At 42.9% G+C, this 12,421-nt stretch overlaps 3 protein-coding genes across 10 annotated transcripts in view; 1 reads left to right on the plus strand and 2 right to left on the minus strand.

The window, feature by feature from the left end:
• Positions 1-5,806, plus strand: part of LOC109485252 (putative cytochrome P450 120) — a 14,308-nt gene extending 8,502 nt beyond the window's left edge. For 4 of the 7 annotated variants that reach the window (XM_019788715.1, XM_019788720.1, XM_019788719.1 and 1 more), the window contains exons 12-13: positions 3,021-3,108; positions 4,742-5,801. In XM_019788715.1, coding sequence (XP_019644274.1) covers positions 3,021-3,108; positions 4,742-4,921 — 268 coding nt within the window. In that variant the 3' untranslated portion in view covers positions 4,922-5,801. Of the gene's footprint in view, positions 1-3,020; positions 3,109-4,741 lie in introns of all 7 variants that reach the window. The other 3 variants (XM_019788718.1, XM_019788722.1, XM_019788716.1) reach the window with 2 other exon arrangements.
• A 155-nt stretch (positions 5,807-5,961) lies between these two features.
• On the minus strand, positions 5,962-9,261 carry LOC109485255 (G-protein coupled receptor 3-like). The gene has a single exon (XM_019788727.1). The coding sequence runs from the start codon at positions 7,295-7,297 to the stop codon at positions 6,164-6,166; it is 1,134 nt and encodes a 377-aa protein (XP_019644286.1). The 5' UTR covers positions 7,298-9,261; the 3' UTR covers positions 5,962-6,163.
• Positions 9,262-9,422: 161 nt separating this feature from the next.
• The window catches only part of LOC109485262 (vesicle transport protein SEC20-like), a 4,112-nt gene continuing 1,113 nt past the window's right edge, over positions 9,423-12,421 (minus strand). Inside the window, exons 2-6 of one of the 2 annotated variants that reach the window (XM_019788736.1) lie at positions 11,260-11,352; positions 10,817-10,908; positions 10,540-10,644; positions 10,192-10,310; positions 9,423-9,885 (exon numbers count right to left, since the gene is read on the minus strand). In XM_019788736.1, coding sequence (XP_019644295.1) covers positions 9,692-9,885; positions 10,192-10,310; positions 10,540-10,644; positions 10,817-10,908; positions 11,260-11,352 — 603 coding nt within the window. In that variant the 3' untranslated portion in view covers positions 9,423-9,691. The remainder of the gene's footprint in view (positions 9,886-10,191; positions 10,311-10,539; positions 10,645-10,816; positions 10,909-11,259; positions 11,353-12,421) is intronic. The other variant, XM_019788735.1, reaches the window with a different exon arrangement.

Below are 12,421 nucleotides of genomic sequence, written 5' to 3' on the forward strand. Positions count from 1 at the left end.
CCTGCCCTACAGGAAGCCTGTGAAGGTGTATGAACTCCTGAAGCAGATGTCCACAGAGATATCCATGGGTTTGTTCTTGGACATTGAGAGAGAGGCAGACAACAGCCTTGGTCCACATGTGTCACAACTTATGACTCAACACTGGCATGGTAAGGGCAGAATTTCTTCATATTTTTTCAGGAGGTAAAAATGATCTCAGTGAACTCAATGATCATGAACAGTTGCGCTATTCCTCCACTGAGATGGGGTTTTGTGCGCGTGAAAAATTTGCGCGTGAAAAACTTGCGCGTGAAGAATCTGCGCGTGAAGATATGCAAATTAGCTGACTCCCGAGGGATTTGAAAACTTTTGCTGTTTTAAGCTTAAAAGTTGGAAAAAAGACAAGAAAATAAAAATCTAACATCATTTTGCTTGCATTCTAGACTGCATACCCTTGTTTTGTCCATTTTTTGGTGATTTCAGGTTATTTTGAAAGGTAAAGTTTTCACGCGCAAAAAAGGTTGAAATTTGCGCGTGAAAGAATTTGTTTAAGAAAGCATGAAATCAAACTTCTAGACTGGAGAAAAGCTTCAGATTGTTACATTATACCATCCTAAACCTCATACTAGTAACTTTTCCATGTATTTCTTACAAATTCAAGTGATTTTCAAAAGGTCAGGTTTTATGGAAATTATGCAAATTAGCTTATTCCCAAGGGACCAACATTTTCAAACAAAAATTTTGGCTAACAGAGGGAAAATTATACCAGAGGACAACATTTTCCTGCCTAAGAATTTGGTACTGCATATTTTCTAACATATTTCTAAGACTTTTATTTTTCACGCGCAAATTTTTCACGCGCAAGTTTTTCACGCGCAAATTCTTCACGCGCAGAAAACCCGTTCCCCCTCCACTGGTCATTACAGAGAAGACAGATGCAGTTTTCCCTGCATATTAACATTGTCTGAACTTTGTCATGTCTGTCTATCTGACCTTCAGGTATCATCTCCATGCCTGCCAATCTGAAGCTGCCGACATGGGGAGGCAACTGGGAGTCAGGCTACAGCAAAGCACAGGAAGCTAAGGTGGGTCATCTTATGGCATGTATGTGCAGAATTTATACATAAGGGCATGCCATTGGCCAATGATATGGATTGATAAAAATAGCAATTCTTGCTATCTGTTTTTCATTGCTTAAGTCAAGTTAAGTTAAGTTAAGAGCAAAGTTTTGCAATTTGATTCCTTGTGTTTTTGCAGTGTTAATAAAGCTTTGTAAGATTTGTTGAAAGTCTTTCCATTAATCTTTCCATTTATTCAGGATGAGCTTCTGCAGATCATCAGAGACCGGATAGGAAAGAACAAGCACAAGTATAACACACTATCTTTTTTTTTATGAACACTGTTACAACACTAGAGCTATTGACTGAGTTGTTCACCTTGTGAGTGATTTGAAAACATCATTATGAACCTAGTTTGTTCCTACCAGTCCTTTATACCATGCTGGCCACAGATAAGAAGTATCTCTTAATTCTAACCTATCTATTTTTCCACAGCAATGTGTTAGGTCTAATGAAGACAGCTGGGTTCCGTTCGGAAGATGAAATCTACCGGCACCTGTTACTGTTTGTATCAGCCCTGGTGCCCAAGGCTTTCTCCTCTCTCTTTACCTCCTTCACCCTACAGTTAGCAGGGCCCAGTAAGGTGAGTTGTTGTCCATCCAAATCCTTCACAAAACACAACAGAGAAAAGGCTAAAACAGACGAACAGCTAATAATTTGTTTTTATTTGTTCAGCTTGACATATATCAGTGTGTGTAGTGCAGTGGTTAGCAACCCTGCATCTGGACCTAAAGGTCGTGAGTTGGAATATGCACCTGTTGTTGCTGATCCAACTACATGGTACGATCCTACTGGAAAAAGTCACAAGGATGGTTAACCTAGTACACTGTTCATTTGTACTTGTCAAATAGAGCTAGGGAGATTTAACCAGGACAGTGAACCTATGAATACAGTATATAAAATCTTTCTTCTCTGTTCCCACCAGTGGAAGTGTAGCTGTTGATTGAGCTAAACTAGTTTGAGATCACTTTCCCTTTTCTTTCCTTCACCTTATGATTGTATTTTGCAGGTGTCCATGAGACAAAAGGCTCTGGAAGATGAGACATTCCTGGAGCACATCCTCCTGGAGGTGCAGCGACTCTGGCCACCCTTCATCGGGGGGAGGAGACTTGTCAGACAGGTGGGGGGGGGGATAAATGTCTGTTACTTTTCTTCAGTACAGTCAAAACTGTCCAAGAAGGCTAAACAGGGGGCCATTAAAGTGGTCACATTGGCCAGATTGTCCTTATGTGGAGGTGGTCTTTTATACAGGTTTGACTGGATGTTTCCCTTAGATCAAAATTTAGAACTTTAATGGAAGTTATAAAATTGTTTCTAATCATGTATGAACATGTTTTCTGACGTTTAATAGCACCTTGCTGGTTCATTATAACTTTGTCACAGAATGATCTGCTTAGAAATAATACAAAGTGGCTCTGTGTAATTTTCAGGAGTTTACCCTTGCTGGGTACAGGATCCCTAAGGAGCATGGCCTGATGTATGTGACTCACACAGCTCACAGGGACCCTCAGATCTTCCCTGAACCACACAGCTTCAAACCGGAGAGATGGAGCACCTGGTAAACACCTTTGTCTTGAGATGTGTCCATCTGTTGTGTGTACAGAAAAAAATTAATCCCCACTAACAATAATCTGCTAGGTTAGATACATCTGCCACTTTGAAAAACAGTGTGTTTGAGTATGTACAGTTTGGATATGCTAGAGCACATTGTAGTGGTGGACATTGCATTGGAGATTGCTTTAAATGAATTGTTTTAAGGTGGCAGATATGTGACTTGAAGGAGTGTTGTCAGTAGAAAGTAGGAAACGTCCTGCCAATTTAGAATTATTCAAAGACTACACCTTTTGTGCTGGTATTGATGACATTCAAACCTGTCATCATCAGTACAATACAACATCTACATGTGGACATTTCTGTTCCCAGTAATGCAGGGCATGAGGGATATCTGTGTGCCTTTGGGGGAGGTCCCAGGAGATGTGTGGGGACCCAGCTGGTTCAACTAGTACTCAAGGTAGGAAAGGTTTAGGGACTGTACGATATTTACCGGGGAGGGGGGGCCGGTCGTCCGAGGGTAGTGTAAAAATTTTTTTCCTAGGCCCTCCCCCCAGGTCAAAAAATTTTGTCCTAGGCCCTCCCCCCGCCTCAAAAAATTTTTCCTAGGCCCTCCCCCCGGCGTGAATCATAGAGAGTGAAATTTCGTATGGGGAGGGCGAGATTTTGATTGAAAATTTTCCCCGCATGAAGCGCCGAAGGCGCGAGCCATCGCGCCGCAGGCGCCACTAGAGCCCGAGTAGGCCCGACTTTTTTTGGGGGGGGGGCATGTCCCACCCCGAAAAAATTTTGAATTTCAACCCATGTTTTGCATGTTGAGGAGGAAATTTGGCAGCACAAATTTCGCTGGAACATCGAGCTATAAATCCTCTATCAGTAGCCTACCTTTCGTCCACGAACTTCATCCGCGTCAATTTTATTACGAACAGGGAAACAATATTGCCAAGTTACGTGTTGTTTTCAATTAACTTTGGAGGGACATCGATATAAATCATGTTAAAATAGTCTTTGGTTTAAAAACAATACCAAATTAATCCGTCGACATCCGACATCCATGCCGAGAAGTTCGAGCGAGTTGCGAGGCGGGACCAGCTGGTCACCTTTGCCGACGCACGCACTCCACTGGGAAGGGTGAGTTGAACGGCGAAAATTAATTTTCAAAATCTTCAGACAAGCCTTCCTTACATTTTTGATCGGTATCGTTTCGATTGCCGCGATTGACGCGATTTTAATGCATGTAATTTGGCTGTGTAGTCCAGTTCGCCGATTCTGGCGAAAATGCAAGATTTTGAAGGGGACTGTGGGAGATTTGGGCGAATACATTATAATAATAGGGATGGATATTATTGGAACGTAAAATTCTGCCGATTCCAATGACCGGCGTTTAATCATGTTTTGAACGTGTATAAAAACGTTGTAGAGTTAAAGGGATCTTGGAAAAAATTTTTACCTAGGCCCTCCCCCAATATTTTTCCTAGGCCCTCCCCCCGGCTCAAAATTTTTCCCTAGGCCCTCCCCCCTCAGACGACCGGCCCTCCCCCCCGGTAAATATCGTACAGTCCCTTAGACCATCCAGTTTTTCAGAGGCTTGTCTTTCTTCCTTTTCTGTGGTCTGGAAGGGCACTGGGGTGCAGCCACCTTTTTCCATCCTTTCCTGTTCTTTATTATATTAATACCATCTCACTTTGCATGTCTCCTTTTCTTCCCATCTCTCTCCCCTGTCACCTACCTATCCCTTGCAGGAGTGTCTTGGCAACTTCAGAGGATGGTTAACCATGGCCATGCCACCTCTCATTACTTTCCTCTTGGAACCATACAAGTTGATATGCTGGATACACAAAAGTAAGGGCAAAATTTTGTCATCAATATGAAGAATTGAATGGTGAAAGAGGACTTTTGAAACACTTTTAAAACAACTTTTGTTTCTTTGTCCAATGTGTATCCAACAAAGTTCTAAAATTTAACAACACTTTTGTCTGGGTTAATTATTTCTCATTTGTTTCATATTTCTTAAATATGCAGTTTACAAAATATACATGTACACCTTTGGTATTAAAGAATGTAAAGACCTGCCATTTTCTCTCTTGCTCCAGCACGTCACTAAGTACCTCCTGCGGAATTTCCACTGGGAGGTGACCCAGGCAGAGATCCCGCCGTACAAGTGGCTGCCAGTGTCCCGCCCCACGGTGGAGGACCAGGTCATCTTCACACCCCGGGACTCATCTGGGGAGGAGGTGGAGATGGGGGTGGAGGTCGCAGAGACATCGCTGTGAGGAAACAGGTCCTCATGGCGGCATTTCATCTGCAGGGATACCTGTGGAGGCCTGATATGGAACAACTACTCCATACAAGGCAAACGCTTCAACACAAAATGGCCATTGCAATATCTATATCTGTAACCAGTATAAATGCCCTTTGGTGTAACACACCAACTTCGAAGATTAATCAATGTACATGTATTATGCAAAATTGAATATATATTGTACATGTGCTAAATATCCTACCTAATATAATGATGATGTCTTGATGAATTTATTTTTACCTCTAATAAGAGGCGACTATCTTAATTATTAGATAGCTGTCATTGCTAACATGATGATTTATAATTAGTACAAGTATGATCAAATGGTGGGCAAACATCATCAACTAAACTCCATATAAAACTTCACTGGGACATATGATAAATATAGTTTTTATACCATATATTTTCTGGTAGTACTCAGGTATTGGTGTCTGTCTTGTCATGTATTGGGAGCTGGGGAGCTGCACAATACATATCTGTACCTATTTATTCTGCTGGGTCTATGAAACTTTGTATCAAAGTTGTTACACAACAGCCATAAAAATGTCAGTATCTTTACTTATGATAACATCTTTGGGGGCCACAAGTGCCTTTTTTATCGGTCTAATTTAGCAAACTGAGGGTGAGGAATATTGGGTGGCCTGCATGTTTCCATATCACATGTAGTTAGAAGAATTGCTGCTGTGGTAATAGGAGATAAATGTATGAACTTGTCTTTAATGCAATAGTTATGAAATAGTCATTCTGAATAAATTTCTAAGTCATATATGTATTTTTTCATGTTTTGATAGGTGTGTTGATAGATAAATTGTTATTTCTTTCTTGGTCCATTGACAACCATGGCTATGCCATACCTTGGCTCATTAGAAGTACATGTAGTTAGAAAGGCATGGAGCAGAATTTGTTCAGAGACAAGGCACAGATTAGAAATTATGGAACACTTTAATTGTATATTAATGCCTCAAGGGGTAAGGTACAGGTTGTCTATTGCATGAACAATATTGAAAAGTGTTGACAACAATACACGAATCAAACACACATAGTAGACAAAAGTGTGATACTAAGCTAACCGAGAAGAGTCAACTTGTTTCTTTGTCAGCTCATCTATCGGAAAGGGAGTTGTGAGCATGTTGGTGCCAACTTGTTTGGTCAACTTAAGTCATTAACGTTACTTGTACATGTCTAAGTGTACACGATCATAGAAGCTCATTAATTAAGTAGCATTGGTGACAAACATTTCTATTGAGGCTGGGTGTACCTGTTGCGGCGGAGCGAGATGCCGCCATAGGGAGACCAGGCCGTTTCTCAGACTGTCCCAGACCACTCTTCTCAGCGCCGGCAGTCGGAAGGCGTACACAAACGGATTCACCAAGGGGACCAACCCTATGACAAGGATAAACACACACCTAAAGAGCTTGTTGATGCCAACCAAACCGTCCCAACTGTTGTGAATGCTGACGAGTACTGTTAACTGCCAGGACAGAAAAGGCAGCCAGGCAATCAGGAACACGGTGATGATGAGGAAAACGCTTCTGGCCTTTCTCTGCGCGGTGACGACCTGCTGCCGGTGGATGTGAACCCGCCCCTGCTCGTGCTGCTGCTGCTCCTGGAGCGCTGCCACCGCCAGCCGCCGTCTCAGCACCGCGAAGACGCGCACGTTGGTGAAGACCACCACACCCACCCCGGCCATGCACAGGACAGTCATGAACAGGATGTAGCTGCTCTCCACGGCCCCGAGGAAGCAGAGTTGGTCACTGGTGCCCATCGCGTTGCAGTTCCACCCCATCATCGGCGAGAAGCAAAGGAGAGCCGCGAAGACCCAGCCTCCGGCCATCGCCCCCAGGACGTGGCGGCAGCGGACGCTGTTGTGGTAGAAGATGGCGTGTTGGACGGCGATGTAGCGGTCCACCGACAGGAGGACCAGTCCGGTTAGAGACAGGATCACGGGAAAGTGCAACACCGTCACGATCAGTAGCATAAAATGTCGATACGTCACGGAATCTTTCAGCGCAAACATTACGTGGACAATTACGTTGGTGATTATATCTATTACGGCCAGATTGCCAATCAGGCCGTATAGAGGTGTGCATTGCTGTCCTTTGGCGATTCCAAAAATGGTCAGGCCGTTGAGCAGGTTAGAGATAACACTTATGGTAATTGTGAAAGCTTGTCTTCCTGGGAAAGAAAATGGTCCCCAGTCTGACTTTCCACAAATCTTCTTGATAGCTTCAAAAGTGAAGTTTACCCCGACGTCATTTTCCGCGTACCATTCAAAACATTGTCCTGTGGTATTGGGGTGCGCAAGCTCGATGGTAGTCGCGTTGAAATCGCTGAAATTTCCCTCCATTTGAGTTTGAAGACCAGTACCTGTGAGACAGCCTAGCGAATACGGTACCCGACTTCTGTAACTATAGCCTGTAGTGGCGTTGGAGCACCCTGTCTTCTTGTCCGACGAAGCACCCTAGGGAGGCTAGGGGTACGGTCTCAAGCGTCACTCTCACTCTTAGTTATCTAATCTTGGGATGGACGTCTTCTCTCAATGGAGGCTTCTGCAAGTCTTTTGAGAAAAAGCTTATTTTGCTGGCTTTGGAAGGCCTCCCTCTTTAGAGGAGCTTGAAAGCTGAAGTCGTAAGAGGAGAACTGCACCAGTACAAGTCGCAACCTCCCACCTCCTTCCCAGGCCAGTGCAACAGAGATGTAGACGTCCTGTCCGGATGGCTGCACAATTCTTTCCGCTGCTAAAATAATGAGGTCGTGATCGTGAGATCAGTGTGCGCGTACACTGCCCGCGGCAATCGTTACCATAGGAACACTCAAACGGGCAGATAATCATACAGACCCCTTTTCATGTCATGGTTTTCGGGCCCATTTCGGAAATTAGCGTGATGTGTTGCCACATGCTGCCCTGTTTAACACGATTACTCTCCGTTAGGGCAGATGTGTTCACTAGTCATCGTGCCGAGAAACATAAAAAAACGCTGATGAAAACATGTTGTCGCCGCTCTGGTCGCTTTATTTTCAAACCCGCAAAAATAGCTTAAGCGGATTAAAAAAATCTCTACGTCGTACATGGGGTGTGGAAATCGTTAATCTTGCTTTGCAAAAAAAACATTTTGATGATAACGTTATGTACTTGCGTTCATTTTTCCCCGATTCACTATACAATACAAGTCTGCCATTTCCAACAATTTTGATGGAGATAGATCACAAATTTTAAGACGATTTACGTTAATGTGTTATTTTGGACCTTGGACATTGTCGGCCCCAGATCACTGCCCAACGAAAGGATGATGTACAAAAATCAATATGCACACAGAAATCTTCCGTAAGAGGATTGTTTGGGCTGAACGGATGGACATAATTTTGTGATCAAATGAAATACGTGTATCATTAACTTCAGATCTTTTACAATACCAGTATGTCAAATTGGAGCATACCACAGCCAGAAGCTGTTTTTAAATTTAATTTTTTGTTGTCCTTCTTGCCTGCATATTTTCTAATTTTTTTTGCCCTTGTTCAACCTCTGACAATGCCTGTTTTTCACCTTAAAGCTGAGGAACGGACTGACTCCAGGATTTAAGCAGAATGTAGCCTGCATTCTTGGTGGCCATCACAGCTTTTAATGGCAATAATCCACAAGACTAAGGAATGATTAGGAGCAGTAAGCTTTACAATGTTACAACTACTTTTATATACATTTGCACAATATGATGTGTTCAAAACTATTCAAACAAGAGCAAACATCATATGTTTGCTGGGCCCTTTCATTTATTTCTTCCTTTCTAGGAATGCTGGTCCATTTCCATTCTTCGTTTCCATAGTTTGTCCAACTACCTGTGTTTATCTGTCTTATTCTCAATGTCTCTGCTACATTCTCTCCTTGCCCTTCTGTTTTGCATTTGCATGTCCACTCAAGGACACTACCATATATAATGTCCACTTTAGTCTGTGTTTGTCACAACCTCTCACTGTCAGGGGCTGATTGGGCCTCCTTCTCTAGAGCTTGTGACCATACATGTATACCTTTAACTCTAGAAAATCATTCCCACAACTCTGGGTTCTTTATCGCTCCCAAAATCAGTCCAATAGATCAGGATTCTCTGTCACTATAGAAGCCAGGCACACACAGCCTTCAACACTATGGTAACAGACAGTCTTCAGTATGAATATCATTGGTCCATGTTAGCACATATGCATAAATGAAGAGGATTAAGACGTTCAGCGTGCAAAATTGGGTTGGGCAACCAAATTTTACTTGGGGCAACCTATTTTTGAACCTAGGTAGCCCAGTGTGCTAGCCGAATTTTAAGAATGCCCCCCCCCCACTTGGCTTGCACCACTGTATCCAGCAGATGCTTTTTAATTTTTGGTATTAATGGCTTAATTACTAGTATCAGTTAACTAAAGTCTGTTAGAAATATTGTCAAAGGCTTAATAAATGTATGTAACATTACTCAATTTGAGGAAAGTAGTAACTTATAGGTGGGGCAACCTAAAATTCTGATGGGCAACCTAATTTTTGCCATAGGTTGCCCACTGGGCAACCTGGTTCAAAAAAGTATTTTGTACACTGGATGTTCCCAATTCTCTTCACTGGTGTTGGTCATCAAGCTTCTAGTGGCCTGACCAGTGGAAGGGCTGCTAGAAGCATAATGTAGTCAGGTCAGTTCTAATTGAGACAGTCTTCTGACGTAGCATACACAACCCCACACAAGGACATCTATCTATCCCTGCATGTGTGTCATGAGGGGAAAACTCTCTTCTTCAGGATGTACAAGACAGTTGCAAAGAAGAATGCCACAGCAAGGAAGATGAGCAGCTTGTCTGTAAGTTCTCTCCTGTTATACTTGGACAGGAGCTTGCGGCTGATCTGAATGGTCCCTCCTTGGCTCTTAAATTCTTCATGGGTGTCGCCCACCGTCTTCGAGGAACTAACTGGAAAAAGAAAATGTGAATGATGCATGATTCACAAGTTAAATTTGTGAGTTGTTAACTGTTTACTGACTTCTCAATCTTGTTCCCATAGTCATACTGATGAAGGTTAGACATCCATAAAATACAGAGAATAACAGACAGATTATACACCTGGACAAATATTTAAGCTGGGTGCCATCCTCCGTACTTACAGCTGGATCTCTTTTTTCACTTGTGAGTCGTGACCATAGAGTCTGGAACAATGACTTATATGTAGGATGGCACCCTGGCTAACAAATATCAGCTTGTTCTGTAGAGAGCCTGTACCTAATGTGTGCATAGTGTTCTCGCTCTGTTTGACGTTATTGGCCATCATACGGCTGATGGACATCAGATTCTCTGTGATGTTTCCTGCTGTCCTCGTCAGTTGCTCCTTGGTGTGTTTTCTGGGAAGAAAAATCAAAGTTTCAAACATGAATTTTCAGACTCGTAGTACAATATAGACAGGATTCTTAATACATGTAGTTGTGTCAATGGGCAAAATTATCCTTTGGTGGTCACATTGGCCAGGTGATGAAATCTAGCATCTAGTCCACTAATTGATAATTCCTTCTCTCCAACCCGACACAAAGAAGACCAAACACAAGGTGTATTTCAATGAACAGATAACTCTACCTTTGTCTGACTTCTCCATCCTCTCCTTTGAACAAATCTTCCCTCTCTCCTCGGTCAATGGCCATTTTACAGGCCAGGTTGGCTTTTCTCAGGGTTGTCTGTGTGCTAGAAAAAGAGTAAAGAAACTGGTGCAATACATACAGCGTGCAAATTATTATGCCATAACCAATGAGTTTATCAACCAGTTTTCATCATCATCAACAACCAGAGAATACCAAACTGTTTGCTATTTTCACAGCATCAATGTGTGAAATCTGACTCAGTCCATTCTAGTCACCTTATGAGTTGTTGCTTGTAATTTTCCACATCGTCCAGAAGTAGCCTCTTTGTGGTCTCCCTGTCCTGCTCCCGGGCAAGCCTTTCCAAGTCCTGTCATATAAAACAGCTTACTAGTATTTGGGGGAAGAATCCTACCTCAGAAATGTTAAATGTACACTGTGTACAGACAGAGGTCTTATTTTCACTTCAATGGCATTTGTGTGTTTGCTTGTGTGCAAAGGTGTTTGAATGCAATAGAGTGGCAGGAAGGGAAGCAGTGAATTTGTAACTAAAGACTAAAGATTGACAGGAAGCACAAGTTGGAAGTCTAAATGGACTCCCCACAGCCTGTGAGGAACTGAATGGTGCAAATGTCACCTCATTTCCTGTCTTCAGCTGCTGTTGCCTAAGCCTTATGCATAGGCACAGCTGTACGCACATTTTAAATGCTGTATCACCCACCTCTATCCTCTCCCGCAGCACCTTTAGCTTTTCCTTGGCTGCAAAGTTGAGCTCATTCAGCGCATGGAGTGGGCCTCCACATTCCCAGATGTCCTGCGTGCAATAAGAGTTACAACTTATAGTTAGTTTCCTAATGCTTGTGTCAACATTGGAAAAGTGAATGTAGCAAATGATTGCATAAAGGAGCTGGAATAAAAATCTGATTTTACTTTGATAGTGACGGAACGTTTTTATACTGCGCGTAAAGTTAACTTTACGCCGTGGCTATATACACTCCCGGTGTGTATATAAAAGACAAATAGATTTTATATACACTCCGAAATACTAGCCTCCTTGGTAGGCCCAAAACTTGGGTTTTTGTGAGTGTTTGAGGATTCAGGGGCACCAAGTTTAAACCTCGGTCTTCAAGTTTATCTTATTGGATGATGAAAATCAGAAAACAACACGGAAATCTCCACCGAAGTTCGGTCGACACAGGGTTTTGACCTACGACCAGAATGTCAGCCAATCAGCACTCGACAGGGATTTCCCGCTATTTTTCGTCTCCCGCTGGCCTGGTCTCTCGCGCCAACATGGCTGCCGCGCCGTCCCTACTGAAGTTAGGGGACGAATTTCTCACTTGGGCAGAGTTTAAGGCAGCACTGGACAACTATCAAGAAACAACACACGCTGAGCTCAGTAAGATCAGTAGCAAGAAGGTGGAAACTGAGAACAGGAAATTACCTGAAGGCGTCCAAAAGTTTCCGTGTGCTCATGTTTATAAAGCGGTGAAGTTTGGATGTATTCATTACGGGAAGCCGCGCCTGTCAGGGTCGGGAATCCGGCCAAATCAGTCGTGAGTATACATCGATTTTTTTCTCATTGTAGCTCAGGAATTTCCCTTGGCTAGTTAAGTCACTCTTGAAGCCATACTAGCCACAATCCTTGGCCAGACCGAGACGAAAGATCTACTCTACTCTACTCTACTCTGTGGTGCATGTAGTGGGGAGGGGGGCAAATTTATGACTATTCAGTACTGGCGGGAAATTATGTGCAGGGCTCTCCCCAAGCAAATATTATGAAACATGTTGTATGTTGTATTCATACATTACCCTGACAGGTTGACAACTAATGACGCACAATCTACGCGTACATCAACACAGATTGTTTGAAACTGACTTTA

This window comes from Branchiostoma belcheri, unplaced genomic scaffold (assembly GCF_001625305.1).
Source record: "Branchiostoma belcheri isolate BF01 breed outbred unplaced genomic scaffold, Haploidv18h27 scaffold74, whole genome shotgun sequence".
NCBI lineage: Eukaryota > Metazoa > Chordata > Leptocardii > Amphioxiformes > Branchiostomatidae > Branchiostoma > Branchiostoma belcheri.